This window comes from Tursiops truncatus, chromosome 9 (genome assembly GCF_011762595.2).
Source record: "Tursiops truncatus isolate mTurTru1 chromosome 9, mTurTru1.mat.Y, whole genome shotgun sequence".
NCBI lineage: Eukaryota > Metazoa > Chordata > Mammalia > Artiodactyla > Delphinidae > Tursiops > Tursiops truncatus.
In genome coordinates, this window is record NC_047042.1 from 32,069,390 (window position 1) to 32,085,065 (window position 15,676).

The following is a 15,676-nucleotide window of genomic DNA, read 5'->3' on the forward strand; positions in this document are numbered from 1 at the left end:
AGGCTCTGCTCATTTACTTTCAGTCTACCTTCTCTGTTGTTCAGACTGAGTGCTTTCTATTGTTTCATCTTCCAGTTCACTGATTCTTTCCTCTGTCACTCCATCCTGACACTGAACTCAATCACTATGCAGTGTATTTTTATTTTTTTCAGCTCTAAAATTCCAATTTGTTTTTTATATCTTCTATTTCTTTGCTGAGAATTTCTATTTCTTTACTGAGGTTATTTTTTATTTGTTTCATTATGTTGATAATTGCTTGTTGAAGCATTTTTGGCATGGCTCTATAAAGCCTGTCAGATAATTCTAACATGTCTTATCTCAATGGTGACATCTATTAGTTGTCTCTTTTTGTTCAGTTGAGATCTTCCTGGTTCTTGGTATAATGAGTACATTTTTATTGAACCTGGATGTTTTCATACTATGTTTCATATTATGAGACTGGATTTTATTTAAACCTTCAGTTTTTGCTAGCATTCTACAATACTGCTCTGGCCCCTTTACTGTCAAGTGGAGACAGAAGTCCAGTTTCTCCACTCAGCAACCATTAATACCTAAGGGTGGGGAGCTCCTGTTATGGCTGGGTGTTCCAGTTTCCCATGTGGTCTCAACAGATGTCACAGTACTGGTGACCTGGTTACTATTTGGTCATGGTGAAAGCACTGACTTTCTAGAGGCTTCCTGTGACACTACCCTAGTGGGGTAAAGGACACTTCTGGGTGAGGAAAGAAATTCAGGATTCTCATGTGTTCTCCACTGACATCACAGAGAGTGAGCTCATAACTGGCTAGCTAGGATGAAAATCATGACTCCCTACTTGGCCATCACTGATACCACCCCAGTGGAGGTGTGGACTGGGTGGGGTAGCATTTTACACATTGGCTGTAAGTCTAGTCTCCCCATACAGTCTTTGCTGGCATGGATGGGGGTAGGGAACAGTTTCTTCTGTGATATTTTTCCGGACAAGAGAGACTGCAGTCTACAAGTTTTCTGTCTTGCCAGGCTGTCCCTTTCTTGAGAGGGATCAGGCTTTAATTGAGGTTTTTAATGTCTGTGACCACTGGTGTTTCCAGGTTGCCAGTGTCTTCACCTCTAGGTCTGCATTATTTCAGGCAAGAAGGAAATTCAGGTAACTCATCACTATGTTGTCTTTTGGGTCCATCTGTCTTCTTCTTTTCACCTTTCAGAGTCTTCTTATGTGTCTTTTACACAGTGACCGGTACTGTAGTTGTACTTAGAGGAAAACGGAAAAGTACATCTACTCCATCTTCCCAGAAGAAGCTCCTAAGTAAATTTTTAAACAGTGATATCTACTACTTTAAATAACTTTAAAAAATAAATAATACATAAATTCACGGAATAATATACAATTGTTTTTTTAAAAATAGGTAATGCTATTGCAGTGATACAGAATGACTGCTAAAATATATTAAGTGACAAAAGGTATACATGATCTGTAGAGGATGCTATGAGTGCAAAAACAGAATTCAAAATACATACACCCATGTATACACTAGTACATGCACCATGTATCACTGGAACATTATATAAGAAACTCATAATGGTAAATGTCCTTGGGGAAGGAAAATGAAAGACTAGGGGGAAAAGCAGGGAATGAGAAGAACGGGACTAAATTTTTGCATTTTTGCATGTTACCTTTCCAAAAGAACAAGTAAGTAATGTTTTTAAATAATCAATTTTTCCTTGAAAAGTAAGCAGGCAAGACCTGAAAATCCTACAGATGACTAATAAGAAATTTATGTAGTTAAAATTTTTAAATGCTACACACTGTAATAGCAAAAGAATTAATAAATAGTTCAGGAGACTAGAACAGAACAGAAAACTAATTGTAGGAACTAGAACACAAGCTAGTACAGATTAATAACTACTTTTAAAGTGAATTTTAGATCCTGGAGTAATGGCGGGCTAGGTACCTGGATCAATCTTCCTACTAAAAACTAGCAGGCAAAAGGAAACTAGCCACAGCATCTTGGATCACACCACCTCAGGGCACAGGTCCTCAGGTGAGTTCCTCCAGTTGCCCCAGATGAATTTATTCCCTTCATTTCTAGGAAGACGCAATGAGGGTGATAAACACTAAAGAACTGACATGGCACAACAAAAAAAACCTGATAGGTTGAGAGTTCTGGGTTGGAATCTCTGTTCCACTCCCTGGAACTGTGTAATCTCGGGTAATTTACATATCCTCATCTGCCTGGGTGGTCACTCTCAGGGTTACAGCTAGAATTAAGCAGGAATGTGTGTAAAGGTTTGGCGTGATGCCTGGCACCCAACACTTGTTCAGTAATTATTAATGGACTCATTAACAGACACTAGTGGAGCCAAGAGGTTACTCTCAAGAATATCCACCATCCTTGCTTAGTTATCTAGGGAATTTTATTTACTCAAGCTACAGCTCAGAATGTCGGTAAAAACCAAGCTGCTGAGCCTCAAGTCACCTGCCCATCAGTTAAATACAATTAAGAAAGCAAGTCTCTTACCAAGTTCAAAATGATACAAATTGTTGTCTATATTCACTAACATCAAACTTGCTACGAGACTACAACTCAATGATTTCCACCACTAAAAAAGAAAGGATAACTATGCAACACGATAGAGGTGCTAATAATCACTACACTGGCTATTAAAATATATAAATGTATCAAATTAACATGCTGTACACCTTAAATATGCACAATGTTACATGTTTCAATTAAATAAATTAGAAAGCAAGTCTCTCCCCCTAATGGTCTGGATCTCAAAGAGTCCCATAGGAAGAAGTCAAAGCAAATACCTAAAGTGAACTTTATATTCAGTATTAATAATTCAGAAACCCAAGAACATTTTTATGGACACACCAGAGAAATCCCCATCTTCTCTAAATAGACTATACTGGCAGAACTTCTGTCACACCAATAAAGGCTCAAAGCCTGATTGATAGGCTTGAGATTAATGAAGAGAGAGACATAAACAGCATTTCCAAAAGCAAATTGCCAGTCACTGTTTCTCTAATTTACCAGAACATATATAAACCATTTCTACACCAGAGGGCAGGAAGTCTGACTATGATACACTGGACAGTTACATTAGCACTATTCAATGGGGATTGGGGAATGCAGAGGGGTGTGTGCAGTGGGAGAGGAAGGGCATAGGGGTGGGCATGTGTCATGGGGAAACACCTGTATGAATATATGAGTTTGCAGGTAGTTCGCTAACATAATATCTCCTAAAAATTACCAGCTGATTTCATCATAAAAACCGGAACACAATGAAACTCAGCTAAAAAGCCCCCAAATGAACAGTTTATTAAGCAAAAATATATAATCATTGCAATATTCTGAGGCAATACTGATAACCAAGACACATTCAAAAAAAGCAAAGGTCATCTTTGACATAAGCACACCAACTAAGTGAACTTTTAGTTAATTCAAATTTCGATTTCGAGGAATAACCAAAGTCAAGGAGCTTTTAAATTATATTCTAAAGCAGGATACAGTAATCAGATAAAAGGATGAAGGGGAACTTCGAGGGCAGGTTATCAATGTCTCTAACCCAGATCTGGAGATCACAGGTAAGCCTTGCCCATTTTATACTAAATACAAATAGCAAGCAGATATATGTGTGTGTGTGTGTGTGTGCGTGTGTGTGCGTGCGTGTGTGTGTGTCAAGAGCAAGTGAATTTTCTATTCTATGTTTGTGACTGTGCAGGGTTTGGGCAGACACAGGGATAAATTCAGGACCTTTAGCACTACCAGGGAAGCGATATCAGCTAAACCTAGCCATGTCCTCCAACCCTGGCACACTGAAAACCTGCCAGGATTTGGAATCATGAGCAAATCAAGGCTCTCCTGTAACTCGAATGCACCCGACGGTCCTGTGCACGCTGGGTTTCACGCTCCTCTGCTTAGTTGCTCATAAGAGCTAAATCAAGCCCTCCCCCCCCCGCAAGAGTCCCATCCTGTCCATATTCACCGAATTCCTGCTGGGTGCCAGACATCTTACCAGGCTCTGGGGATGAGCTCATGCATTCCCCTAGATCATCACCACAGATCTAGATTTCTCTTACTTCCCCACAAATGAGCAGGACACACAATGACCATATCTTCCTTACCATTAACTCTACTTCCCAAAAACTGTCAGCAGTTCAGAGGGATTAACTTTGCTAACCATGTCCTTACAAAGCTAACATACTGTACTTGTACACTTCAGAGAGTCAATTATTTGGCCAAATATACACATTATAGTGAATAAATTCACATTCCACAAAAAACAATGATGACGAGAGGTAATCTAGTTTTTTTTTTTTTTTAGTACCTGGGATTCACTGTCATAGCAAACCACTAAAATGAAGCTATTTTTATCCTAGAGCTGCAGGGATGCCCACAGGAACTCCTTGGCTCCTAACCTCCTGGCAGTGACAGAAAACAGAAGCAGCTTAAACCTGAAAGCTTCCCTCTTTTTCAGAAAACATACATGTTAATAATATATGTAATGAATGAGGTGAAAGTAAATATTCAAGTAGATGAAAAATTTACCTAATGATTCAAGAAAAGGCTAAAATAAAACACACAAGTTACATGGACACCAGATAATCAGATCTAAATGAGTTAATATGGAAAGTTCCTTTCCACTATACATCAACAAGAGACAAATCCAGACTGAGGTCCACTGTTATATTAGAAACAGTTTAAAATATTCTAAACTGAAAATGCAAAAGTTATGGACCTAACTTCTGGTCCCTGATCTACCACTAAGTAAATGAGAGACCTCAGACAAGTCATTTCCCCTCTTTCACCCGGGAGAGGTTGGACTGAATGGGACCTATTATCACTGTGACCTACTGTCCTTCCCAGCTTTAAAATACGATTCTTTGAAATTGAAAACAAAAAGATACAGTATTACCATGTTATTGTAATCAGATGGGTCATATGTGCTCTGTTTAAAAATCTTACAGAGTTCCATAAATTCTTCACTCATCTCGTGGATTTGTCCATTTAAAATTGCTCCCTTGGTACCGCCAAATTCAAGTCTTTCCAGCTTTTCAAATTCCAGTATGGTGACAAATATATCCTTTGAAAAAAACATCGTAAAGATTTTTCCACCCTCTTGAGTAGGAAAAGAACATTTTAAAGTTTCAAAGAAAGAACATTTTCCAACATTCAAAATCAGTGAGTCAATGGACACTTACATGACATAAAGTGAATATTGATGATGTAACTGAACTAAGTAACTGCCTACTTTTAAAATCATACTCCCATTTTCACATGGACTGAAAATTATCAAGCAGTACAGGCAACACCTAGCTTACCATAGTTAAACATTTGATTCTCTAATTTCATATCCTTCTAATCATAAGTCAGACGTCCGGGTGAGATCCAAAACTCATTTTCAGCCACCAACACTGCAGTGATGGGCTCTCTTATGGAAAAGGAGCTTAAGAGACTGTTATGAAAGGGTGATGCAAGTTACCCAGAGTCAGGCATTTGGCACTCAAACTTTAAGAGGCATTCAGGCTGCTTAAATGATGAGAATTTTCAAAACATAAAGCTCTAATTTTGAATGAAATTCAACAAATCTATCAACAAAAAAGCCCAAACATGCTAGAAAGAGTTTTACAAAGAAAACAAGGAAGTTCAAAATGAAAAAAAAAAACAAAAACAAAAACAGAAACCTTAGCCAGTTGGCTCCATACAAGTTGTTGTGTGTGTTTACATGTATGTAATTCATGTTTGGTTTTTTGGCATTTAAAACATTTATAAAAAGCACATGTTTTCATGTTCTTTTCATCTATTTTTATGAATAGTTATAATATTTGAATAGTATAACATATATATTTATATACTAAAAGTTACCATGATATTTTAGATTATCAAATGGGTTTTCAGCTATGGAATCCCAATAAAACCATCAAACATGTAAAGGAAAAAAGGGGTTATTTTATAGCTTCCTGATTTACAACCATTTTCTAGGAACGTAGTAAGCTGTAGGACAAGGGTCACTGGTACATAGAGATTCACTTACACTCAGTATAATAAAATAATCAAAAATGAATTTTTTAGAAAAAGAAGCCAAAGCTTGAAAACTAAACAAAGCTTTGAAACTAAACAAACTAAAGCTTTTACTGTATCTTGATAGCACGGGCCTCGTAAACTCCTCATGAGGATCACCAAGAAAGCAGACTTCCCACCTCCCACCCAAGTAGAACAAACTATTCCCTAAATCATATAAAAAGCTATAGGATTTTCTGAAACAACTTACAATATGAATAAATTACAAGTCAATAAATGAATACCTCTATTTTTATGAAGCGGTCGAGAAATTTGTCAAATCTAAGAAACACCAGATGAGACTGGAAATCCCATGGTTTCAGCTCCTTATTTCCCATAAAATAGCTTGCCAATCCTTCTCTATAGTTAAAAAAACAATTTTTGAAAGTCTTTAAGATGCTAACGGCCACCTGCACCTTTTCCAGAGAGTCTTCAATTTCTCCTCTCAAAAGGTCTTCAGGCAAAAGGTAAGCTAGTGCCTAGGATTCAATGAAAGGAAACAATAATAAGAAAATGTTTAATAGTTTTACTGAAAATGACTGTTTCAATGAACTGTTTTATTTTTTCAGTGCATGATTTTTAAATTACAATGTCTAGAATTGGGCCAGCAATGCTGTAAAACAGGAAATAAATTCTAGAAATTCAGGCACTTAGGTTTCAATGACATACTTGCATACATTAGAGACTTCTACAGGAGATGCTGCAATTTCTGGAATTAAACATTCTGCCAATGACTACATTTTTGCTAAGCTTCAAAGATACAACAACTGTGTAACCAGAATTTGCATGGCTATTCCTAGCAGCAAATATTCTGCACAACTGTTTTTTCATATAAAGAAATGTATAAGCCAGGAAGGGACATCTATAAGACCATGTATTTTAAAAATACGGTCACATTACCTGGCAGCACAAGGTCACTTGAAAAGGTGAGAAAGAGCTAACATAGGTGATTATACCATTGGCAATTCTTTTAGGTTAGCAGACTTCTCTTCTGGGGGCTTAAACTCATTATAGGACGTAAAATCTAGCCGAGATATGCCATATGAACTAGTTTTCAATAGTGGAAATGCAAAGGCGAGAACGATTATAGAAAAACCAGCAGATTCATGTAGCAACTCTCGTAGGACCATCATTCAGTTCTTCCTTTTGCATATTTGTTATGAACTTTCACAATTTCCCTGTTTAGGAGCCTCAGGAACCTATAAAATCTAATCCTGATGCATCTTCACCTCATATAAATTATACGTTTAAACTGCACACCTTTAATTCTGCAGTTGCTTAGAAAGTTGTCACAGATCTCAATGGAGAAAGTATTGAAAGCCATTGGGTTCAGCACAGCAGATAGAAGAAATGTTTTTCTAAATGTAGACATATTGTCCTCCATCTCCCAATAATGGCTATGGTTTTACATGCAATATAGACTCTGTGCCATAAATGTGTAAAGTAGTAAGAATATCATTCATTTGGTGTCTAAAAAGCCTACTAACTAGTTCCTTCAATTCTAGCAGATCAGGAACAGTGAACAGTGGAGACCATGGTCACCTGGACAGCACATGACCCATCTAAAGGGGTACGTGAAGCTCTAGCAGCTGACTATGTCAATGGGGATGCAAGAGCCAATGCAGTGAGATCTGACTTTTCAGTAGAGGCTGGGATGTTGGAAATTCAATGAGACCTACTCAATTTAAGCATCAGAAACAATTTTTTTTTAAATTTCAAAATACTATGCAAAATAAAAGCAGTGCATTGATCCATTGGCCAAAGACAGTTGACAGAATGCCAGCTTATGACTTCTGACGTACACCACAGCAAGGGTTCAAATGTTTCATAAACACGTTGAAGTCTACACAGTCACAAAAACAAAGTACATGAAAACTATATAAGAAAATTATAAAAGGCACATAAAATGTGTGATCACACAAATCATGCAATGTACAAAATTAAGAAACAACATGGTACAAGTGTATACTCAATGAATCACTGCAAATTTTTTAAAGCTGGTAATGCTCAAAGCTGAATTATACTAAAACTTTTTACACATTGATAATAGCAATGCAATTAACATAATCTTTTGAAAAAGAATTTGTAAATATCAAATAGCGTTCAATAGTCATGAAAAGATTGTACCCCTTGATCAACATCAGGAATTTATATTAAGCCAATTATCCAAGTTAAGGAAAAGGATTTCTGTATAAAGTTGTTTTCTGCATGTTGTTTATAATACAGGAGGCTGGAAGCAACGTAAATATCCAACAATAGCAATCATTTTTCAAGAAGCTAGTAAAAAAAAAGAATTATAAAATGCATAAATACGTGTAAATTTTGGAAGAAGGAAAATTTTTAAATGCTGAATTTTAGGGTGATAGAACTGCAGGACTATTTCCATTGTTATAAATTTTATGCAATAAGAGTACTTTACAATTATTCATATACCACATATTAATAGTAATTAGAAATAAAAACTTACATTAAAATATGGAGCAAAATGAGTAAGAACTCTGTCAGCTGGGTGACCTTGAGAAAGCTATTTATCTTCTCTGAACTTTTTTTTTTAAAAAAGGGTTGTTTTTTTTTAAAAAAAATACATGAAGTATCTACTAATAGCACCTATATCATAGTGTTGCTAGAGAATTAAACTCGTAGATTCTTGTAAAGGGCTTAGAAGAATTCTGGCAAATAAGAGGCACTATACAGTGCTTGTTAAATAAGTATTAAAAATAAGTTAGACAGCAAACAACTGGGGGTGGTGGCAGGTGGTGCGGAGTTTAGCTCTTCAGAGAACCCGGGTATGAAAGTTGACTCATTGCCCATTTTTGATTCCTAACATGTTGGGGCAGATTTACTACAAAGTCCACTTGGAGAATCTAGGAAATCAGGTCGACGGAACCTTTGGACATAAGCCAAGAATAGTAACTAAGGAACAAGAGAAACGACATTATTTCCTTGGGAGCTTGGCAAACTCTGGCCATTGACACAGCCTAGGAGCCGGGGATAATAGGTTTATAGTCTTACAGGTAACCAGGGCTCCTTGCAAGCCAACTACAATAGTGAATGACAACATTTGAGGTTTCTACACTAACACAGCTTTGCAGTAAAAGTTTGGATCATTCTCAAAATGAGATGAGGATCCCTCAAAAGGGGTTTGGGAGAAGCGGTGGTCACAGTGGTTAATCCTGCAGTAGGGATCCAAGCCATTAGGACGCAGTGCACTCACTTAACAAAACAGCAAAACTGAGTCCGCACAACAGAGAAACAAATAGAATGAAGCCAGAAGAGATGCTCAAATATAGCAAGGAACAGACCTGTTATCTCCTATCAACAGCTGCAACTATTTTGTAAGGCAAGAGTTTGGAACTAACTTTTACTGAGTCTCTGTTAAATGCCACACATAGCATTTCATTGAGGTTCTCTCTTTTGATCTTTACAAAAGCCCATAAACAGGGCACTTACAAGCGTGGAAAGTGAGGCTCGGAAAAGTAATTTAACTACTCTAAAATGGTTCAACTTGATCTTTTTTATTCTCAGCTGTGCCACACGGCTTGTGGAATCTTAGTTCCCTGACTAGGAATTGAACCCAAGCCCTCAGCAGTGAAAGTGTGGAGTCTTAACCACTGCACCACCAGGGAAGTCCCCTGGTTCAATTAGATTTGAATCCTGGTTGGTCTGAGCCCAAAGTCCTTTCCATACACCATTCCACTTCTTTGGAAGCAGAGAGGAAGACACACAAGCACACCCCAATCTCATATGTATTCCAGAAACGGTAAACTACAAGTCAGGAAACCTGTTCTTTAATTTGGATTTCCCGCTAAATGCTCAAGCAAAGTGAGCAAATGATATCTTTCAAGTTTCCATTAACTCACCTGAAAAAGTATCAGGATTAGAATGGCACACAGTTCCCCAACCAGTTTCTGCTACAACACTGCTCTCTTTAACGTTTAGAAAAGCAAGGTTCTGGCCTGGGGCAGCAGAAGCTCCAAACAGGTTGCCCTGTCTATGAACAGATTTTCAGGGCTCCCAGTCCCCTCCAATTTTACCCCACTATGCAATGCAAAATTTTAAATGTCTATGTGAGTCATGAGGTGAAAACCACTGAGAAGCATTAGACTAGATCAGGGATTTAGGTCAATCACAGTTGTCCACCCTTCTCTGAGCTAGTGATCCAGGCCTGTCCAAGATATCCTATCTCCCTGGCCACATGATTGTTCCAGGAGTGAAAATAAAACCCACTGGTCCAGAAAAAAAAACAGTCAGCCTCTTTCCAGGGAAGTTCCTCTACTAGAAGGATATCCATCTGGTGCTACCAAAAGCCACCTTGGTTAACACGTGATGAGAGCCTGAGAATCAAGTCAAACACAAACGAGCAAAACAGAGCTTTGAAATTATCATCTGTGTCCCCTGGAGCAAGCTAATCTTCAAGTCTTTGCACTGTTAGACTTTCCACTTCACATGAACTTAGATACTTCTCTTTTTCTGCTTGTTTGCCAGTTACAGCTGGAAACGATCCAATTCTCATAGGAAGCGCTCTTACTTAGCAACTCAAAGGCTAAGCCATATGCACAGATTCTGATTCTCTGGCATCTGTTTTACAAAAACTCCTTAGGTGTTCAGACACATGCCCTGATATAGACCCTGCTATGGACTAAAGTGTGACACCTGCTCCAAAAAAGTACCTGTGTTGAAGCCCTAACCGCCAATGTGACTACCTGGAGATAGAATCTTTAGGAGGTAATTAAGGTTAATGAGGTCATGAGGGCGGGACCCTGATCTGACAGGACCTCTGACAGGTCTGACAGGACCCTGATCTGACAGGACAGGACAGTGGTTTTTTAAAAAGAGGAAGAGGGAGATCTTTCTCTCAGTGTGAGGGCACAGAGAAAAGGCAGCTATCTGCAAGCCAGAAAGAATTCTCTAGTCAGAACACGACCATGCTGGCACCTGGATCTGGTCTCCCAGGCTCCAAAAATGTGAGAAAGCAATTCCTGAAAATAAAGCCACACAGCCTGTGGTATTTTGTTATGGCAACTCAAGCAGACTAAGACACACACACCCTCAACAAAGAATCACTGGATGATATGCCCTGCAAGTATCTTTTAGCTCTCAAATTATGAAATATTCTCTGATATTATGGACACAAGAGTAATTAAAGTTCCCACAGGATGAGGAAGCAGTCCAATTTTTTTTAAACATTTTGCAAGTTAAGTGAAGCGTAGAGAAACAATTATAAACAAGATTTTTAAAGATCAACCATGAATCAGAATTCTTTTAATATAATTCTACTACTATTTTTGGAGGATCATTTTTTTTCTGCCAGATTCTCTTAACTTACTTCCCTTTCCAAAAGTCTTCCCCCAGCCAGTGTTCCTGTGGAAACCAAAGGGAAAGCTACGAAGAAAGTACTACGTGTGTGTGCCTTTTATTAGCTGTCTTAAATCTCTTTTGAAGAAAGGTAGGATGTTAAACAAACAGAATCCAGTAACAACCTGTCCCTTGACTGTATCTGACTTATTTCCAGAGCTCCTTTGCCTTTTAGGATACAAAGTCATCTGGCCTTTGTTACCATAAAAGTCTTATGAAAAAAGAAAAGGGAAAAAGGTGTTCTGTAGACTGGATTTATTCATTCCTCCTTGATCTCATAAAACCTACCAAACGGCAATAATTCTCATTGTTCCTATGTTTTTCATGCTACATACCTGGTCAATGAAGAGATTACAAAACTCTTGCAGTAGAACTATAATCCGAACAGGGGTATTATAAAACGTGGAATGACTCCAGATCAGACAGATGGTATGAAATAACGGGGCAATTAATACACCGGTCTGTGGGAATTCCGTCTCCTGAACACATTGAAGGTGTCTCCTCAGGGGTCTCAGGTAAAGTTCCACGTCTTGGGCTTCGAGAAGAGCTGAAAGGAAACCACCGTTAATGTGAGGCAGCCTCTTTTATCTGAAGTCACTTCACAAGGTCAAGAGAACAATGCAAAACAACATGGCTGTACTTAAATGCTGCCTCTTTCTTTTTATATCACTTACCCTACCATTGACACAGGACAGGTTAGGAACGCTTTCGACACTGTCCAGCTGTAACAACCCTTCAAAGAGAGCCCAGGCGTAGTTACTCACAAGTAAATCGCGACTGAAGACTCACCAGAAAGTTAACTCCTCCCACGCACTTGGTACCAGCACAACTGAATCATTTATTATCTCATTCTAATGTCCTATAAGAGTAACTCATACCACGAAAAATTTTCCATTATATTATTATCCACAGTGTAACTACTGAAATTGTCAAGCATGGGTGATGAAAATATTTTGAACTAGATAAAAGCAATAGTTACAGGATATTGTGAATACACTAAATGCCACCAATCTGTACACTTTAAAAACTTTTTTTTAATGTTAGGTGAATTTTACCTCAATTTAAAAAATTGTTATGCATGGTAGGAATAAGGAATACTTTTTTAAAAAGGTATATATGAAGACAACATTGAAATAGTTATGATTAATTACTGGTTAATCTAATCCAAATTTTCTCTTGATTAAAACTGGTCCTTTTAATGTACCCTAAATGGATCTCCATCAGACTTCATTGTACTCCTGAGGCTACAAATACCTTTGATTAACTGAAAATGGTCTTTATTTATGAAGGTAGGGAATGAAGGAAAGTAAATTCCTTAATTTCTGGTGTTATCCCAAAAGACTCCTGTCAGAAATCAAAAAAACAAAGCAAACTGCCAGACGCTTTTTTTTTTTTTTTTTTGGCTGTCAGAGTCAGGTATGCACCCACCCATGTTGCTCTTCTTGACATGTAACCAATTAATCTCTCCACCTAACAATAAAGACCTGGGAAGAAAGAGAGGGTCCAGGAACTATTTTTTCCTCAGATGCACTCATGTTTTGAAATTAGTGTGTTTTCATCAGTGTTAATTTCAAAATCCAATAATTGCATGTAAAGGTAAAGTGCCCTTAAAATGTGATAAGCACTTCTAGTGATTTTACAAAGCCTCGAGCAGGTCTTTGGGAGAGCCTTCTACCTCTAACTGAGAATGGCTTTGGGCCACTTGTTCTACTGAAAGTGTTTTCTCCTGAATCTCCAGTCCATATGCTCAAAAGGCTTTGAGGACGCCTGGGATTCATTCCTGGAGAAGTTTTATTCACAGAAAATGTGAATCTTACTAGCAGAAAAAAATGCAAGCAGCTTCTGTTTATTGAGGGTACACTTACTATGTGCCTAGTACTCTGGGCACTGTATATTAGGTCTTCAATTCATTGGTCCTCAGTCAGGGGAGGATTTCCCCCAAGGGTCATTTGGCAATGTCTCGAGACACTTTTTGTCCTTACAACAGGCATGGGGGGAGTGGATAGAGGCCAAGGATGCTGCTAAATACCCCACAATGAACAGGGTGGTTCCCCACAACAAAGAATTATCCTGCCCAAAACGTCAGTGGTGACAAGGTTGAGAAACAGTGCTCTAATTCTTGCAACAATTATACAAGGAAGGTGTTAGTATGCCAAGTTGGCCAACAGAAACCAGGGACGCAGCAAATTTAAGATGTACTGAATGGATCTGGGATAGAAATACAGATCTAATGCCCTCTTGTCTTAAGGCCTCTTTTCAAACAGAGTTCATGGAGAAAAGCCTAAAGAGATAGCAAAACATTTTCAAAGTAGATTTTAAGTATTTCCTAACCTTCCACATGTTACATAGGAAAAAATTTAAAAATAATTTTCTCATGTTAGAAACAAAAACAAGCTATTGGGCCATGTTATCTTACAATTTTATCGTTTAAAACTTCAGTATCACGGATCATATCTGTATTTGCTTACACATGTCTAAAGGAACAGAAACAGAAATAAAAAAATTACGGAGGGGTGTTACGCCTGGGTGAGGTTGAAACTGGGTACTGAGAAGATAAGGAGACTTTTCACTTACACAATTTCCTTTTTAAATTAAAAATACCTGTTTATAATTTCTGGGTTTTAACAATGTACATGTATTACCTGTTCAAAATTCAACAAACAAACCCTCCTCTCTGTGTTTAATCTTCACCAAAACTTCAATGATGACTTTGTGTTCTTATGAGTTAAATAAATGATGGATGTTAAGCAAATTCAGAGATTCTACTGGGGAGTCACTGGACTAACTGCAGCCCAACTGTTGATTAGAAAACCTCCATGCTGGGCATTCAATGACCCGCTGCTAAACACCAAAGGCCTTTCCCCTCCACACACATACACTCTCACTGAAAGTTCAATCTAGAGCCTCTTTGGTAGGTACTTACTATATACCTGAAAAATGGTTTAATATAGCCGGAGAATAAACTGCAGATAATTAAGATGGACTTATCATTAGAAGAGTCAAGTGCAGTCATTTCATGAGCACGCTAAGGGTAGAAGGGTAGAGGAGGCTGAGCAGACAGGCAGGAGTCAGATCAGGAGGGACCACTGATGCCAGGCCGAGGAACATGAGTCTTACCATTTTCCACAGCCATGAGGATACCCTTCAAAGTTGGAAAATAGCTGCTTTGCTTATTTTTCAGGACCTTAACCATCTTGAGGACAATGGGAGCCTGAAGCTAAATAGAAAAAAAAAAAAATATATATATATATAAGCTAGATTAATGACTAAATAAATGCATTCTGCAATAAAATATTTAAATTGTATTCCATTCATGCACAGTACACACAGTATTTAATACTCAAAGACATACCTGGTTTCAAGTTAAAAATAATTTTTTTCCTTAAGACTGTATGTTATTTTACATGTATAGCTCTTAATTTGTATTTTCAAAAAGCCTGTTAATATACATTTTATTATACATGTAAAATATTAACTTTTCCATATAAAATCTGTTTCAGAAAATCTCTAACAGATAGGTGAACATGTGAATGAATGTCTTAGTTTTTAGAACATTAAACTGAATAACTTCTAATGGCAAACACCAGCAGAGGAACCAGTTAGTTCTCCCAAAGTTGCATCTCTCCACTAAGCAAAATCTACTCCTTTCCCAAATTAATTACATCAACCAGATTAATTAAATCTTACAATCTTCAACATTTCCCTTGGGAACTACTCTTTCTTTGCCACAAAGTGTTTCCAATTACTGTCAAAATAGTCTCAAAAAGGCAAAATTACTTTTAATCCCCATTAATTTTAAGAATGCATACCATACAGAACTTTGGAATAAGAAAACAGACAATTAAGTTGTTCAAAGACAGTGTATTAAACCTTTAACATTACTGGAAATCATGGCTTTGGAGACCAAACTCTACAACTGACTTTGCTAATTCAACTGACAAGCAATTTCTAGGGCTCTCAACTTACTTGATCATAAATGCATGCTAGGTTCTCTCTCCTCATCATCCAGAAATCCAGTTCAGTTTGAGGATTTGAGTGAAGACCATTCAGCAAAGGCCGCACTAAATCTTTCTCTACAATTTCTTGGATTTGATGCGACCATTTAATAACTACTGATTCAATTGCATGGAGTACTGTCCTTTCATTTGGCTCTAGTCTACAAACATTGAAATGATTAAAAATACAAAAATGAATCATTTCATCCAAATAAGGATAGGACTTGAATTTTAATAGGTATTTTATGAATCCATAAAAGCTAGTTTTCTAAATATAAATAC

The 15,676-nt window shown here is 37.5% G+C and overlaps 1 protein-coding gene and 1 long non-coding RNA gene across 3 annotated transcripts in view; one reads left to right on the forward strand and one right to left on the reverse strand.

Moving 5' to 3' along the window:
* The window catches only part of DNAH11 (dynein axonemal heavy chain 11), a 313,899-nt gene that overhangs the window by 280,737 nt on the left and 17,486 nt on the right, over nt 1-15,676 (reverse strand). Inside the window, 5 exon segments of the mRNA XM_019928507.3 lie at nt 4,900-5,067; nt 6,290-6,523; nt 11,735-11,946; nt 14,517-14,616; nt 15,366-15,555. Of these exon segments, the coding sequence (XP_019784066.2) occupies nt 4,900-5,067; nt 6,290-6,523; nt 11,735-11,946; nt 14,517-14,616; nt 15,366-15,555 (904 nt within the window).
* On the forward strand, nt 719-10,769 carry LOC141279529 (uncharacterized). Of its 2 annotated transcripts, none has more exons than XR_012333920.1 (4): nt 719-844; nt 1,071-1,126; nt 3,484-3,568; nt 4,364-4,432. It is a non-coding gene; the product is annotated as an uncharacterized lncRNA (long non-coding RNA). The 2 variants fall into 2 exon arrangements; XR_012333919.1 differs by lacking the exons at nt 719-844; nt 3,484-3,568; nt 4,364-4,432 and adding exons at nt 6,470-6,511; nt 7,553-7,614; nt 10,645-10,769 and having other exon boundaries at nt 951-1,126.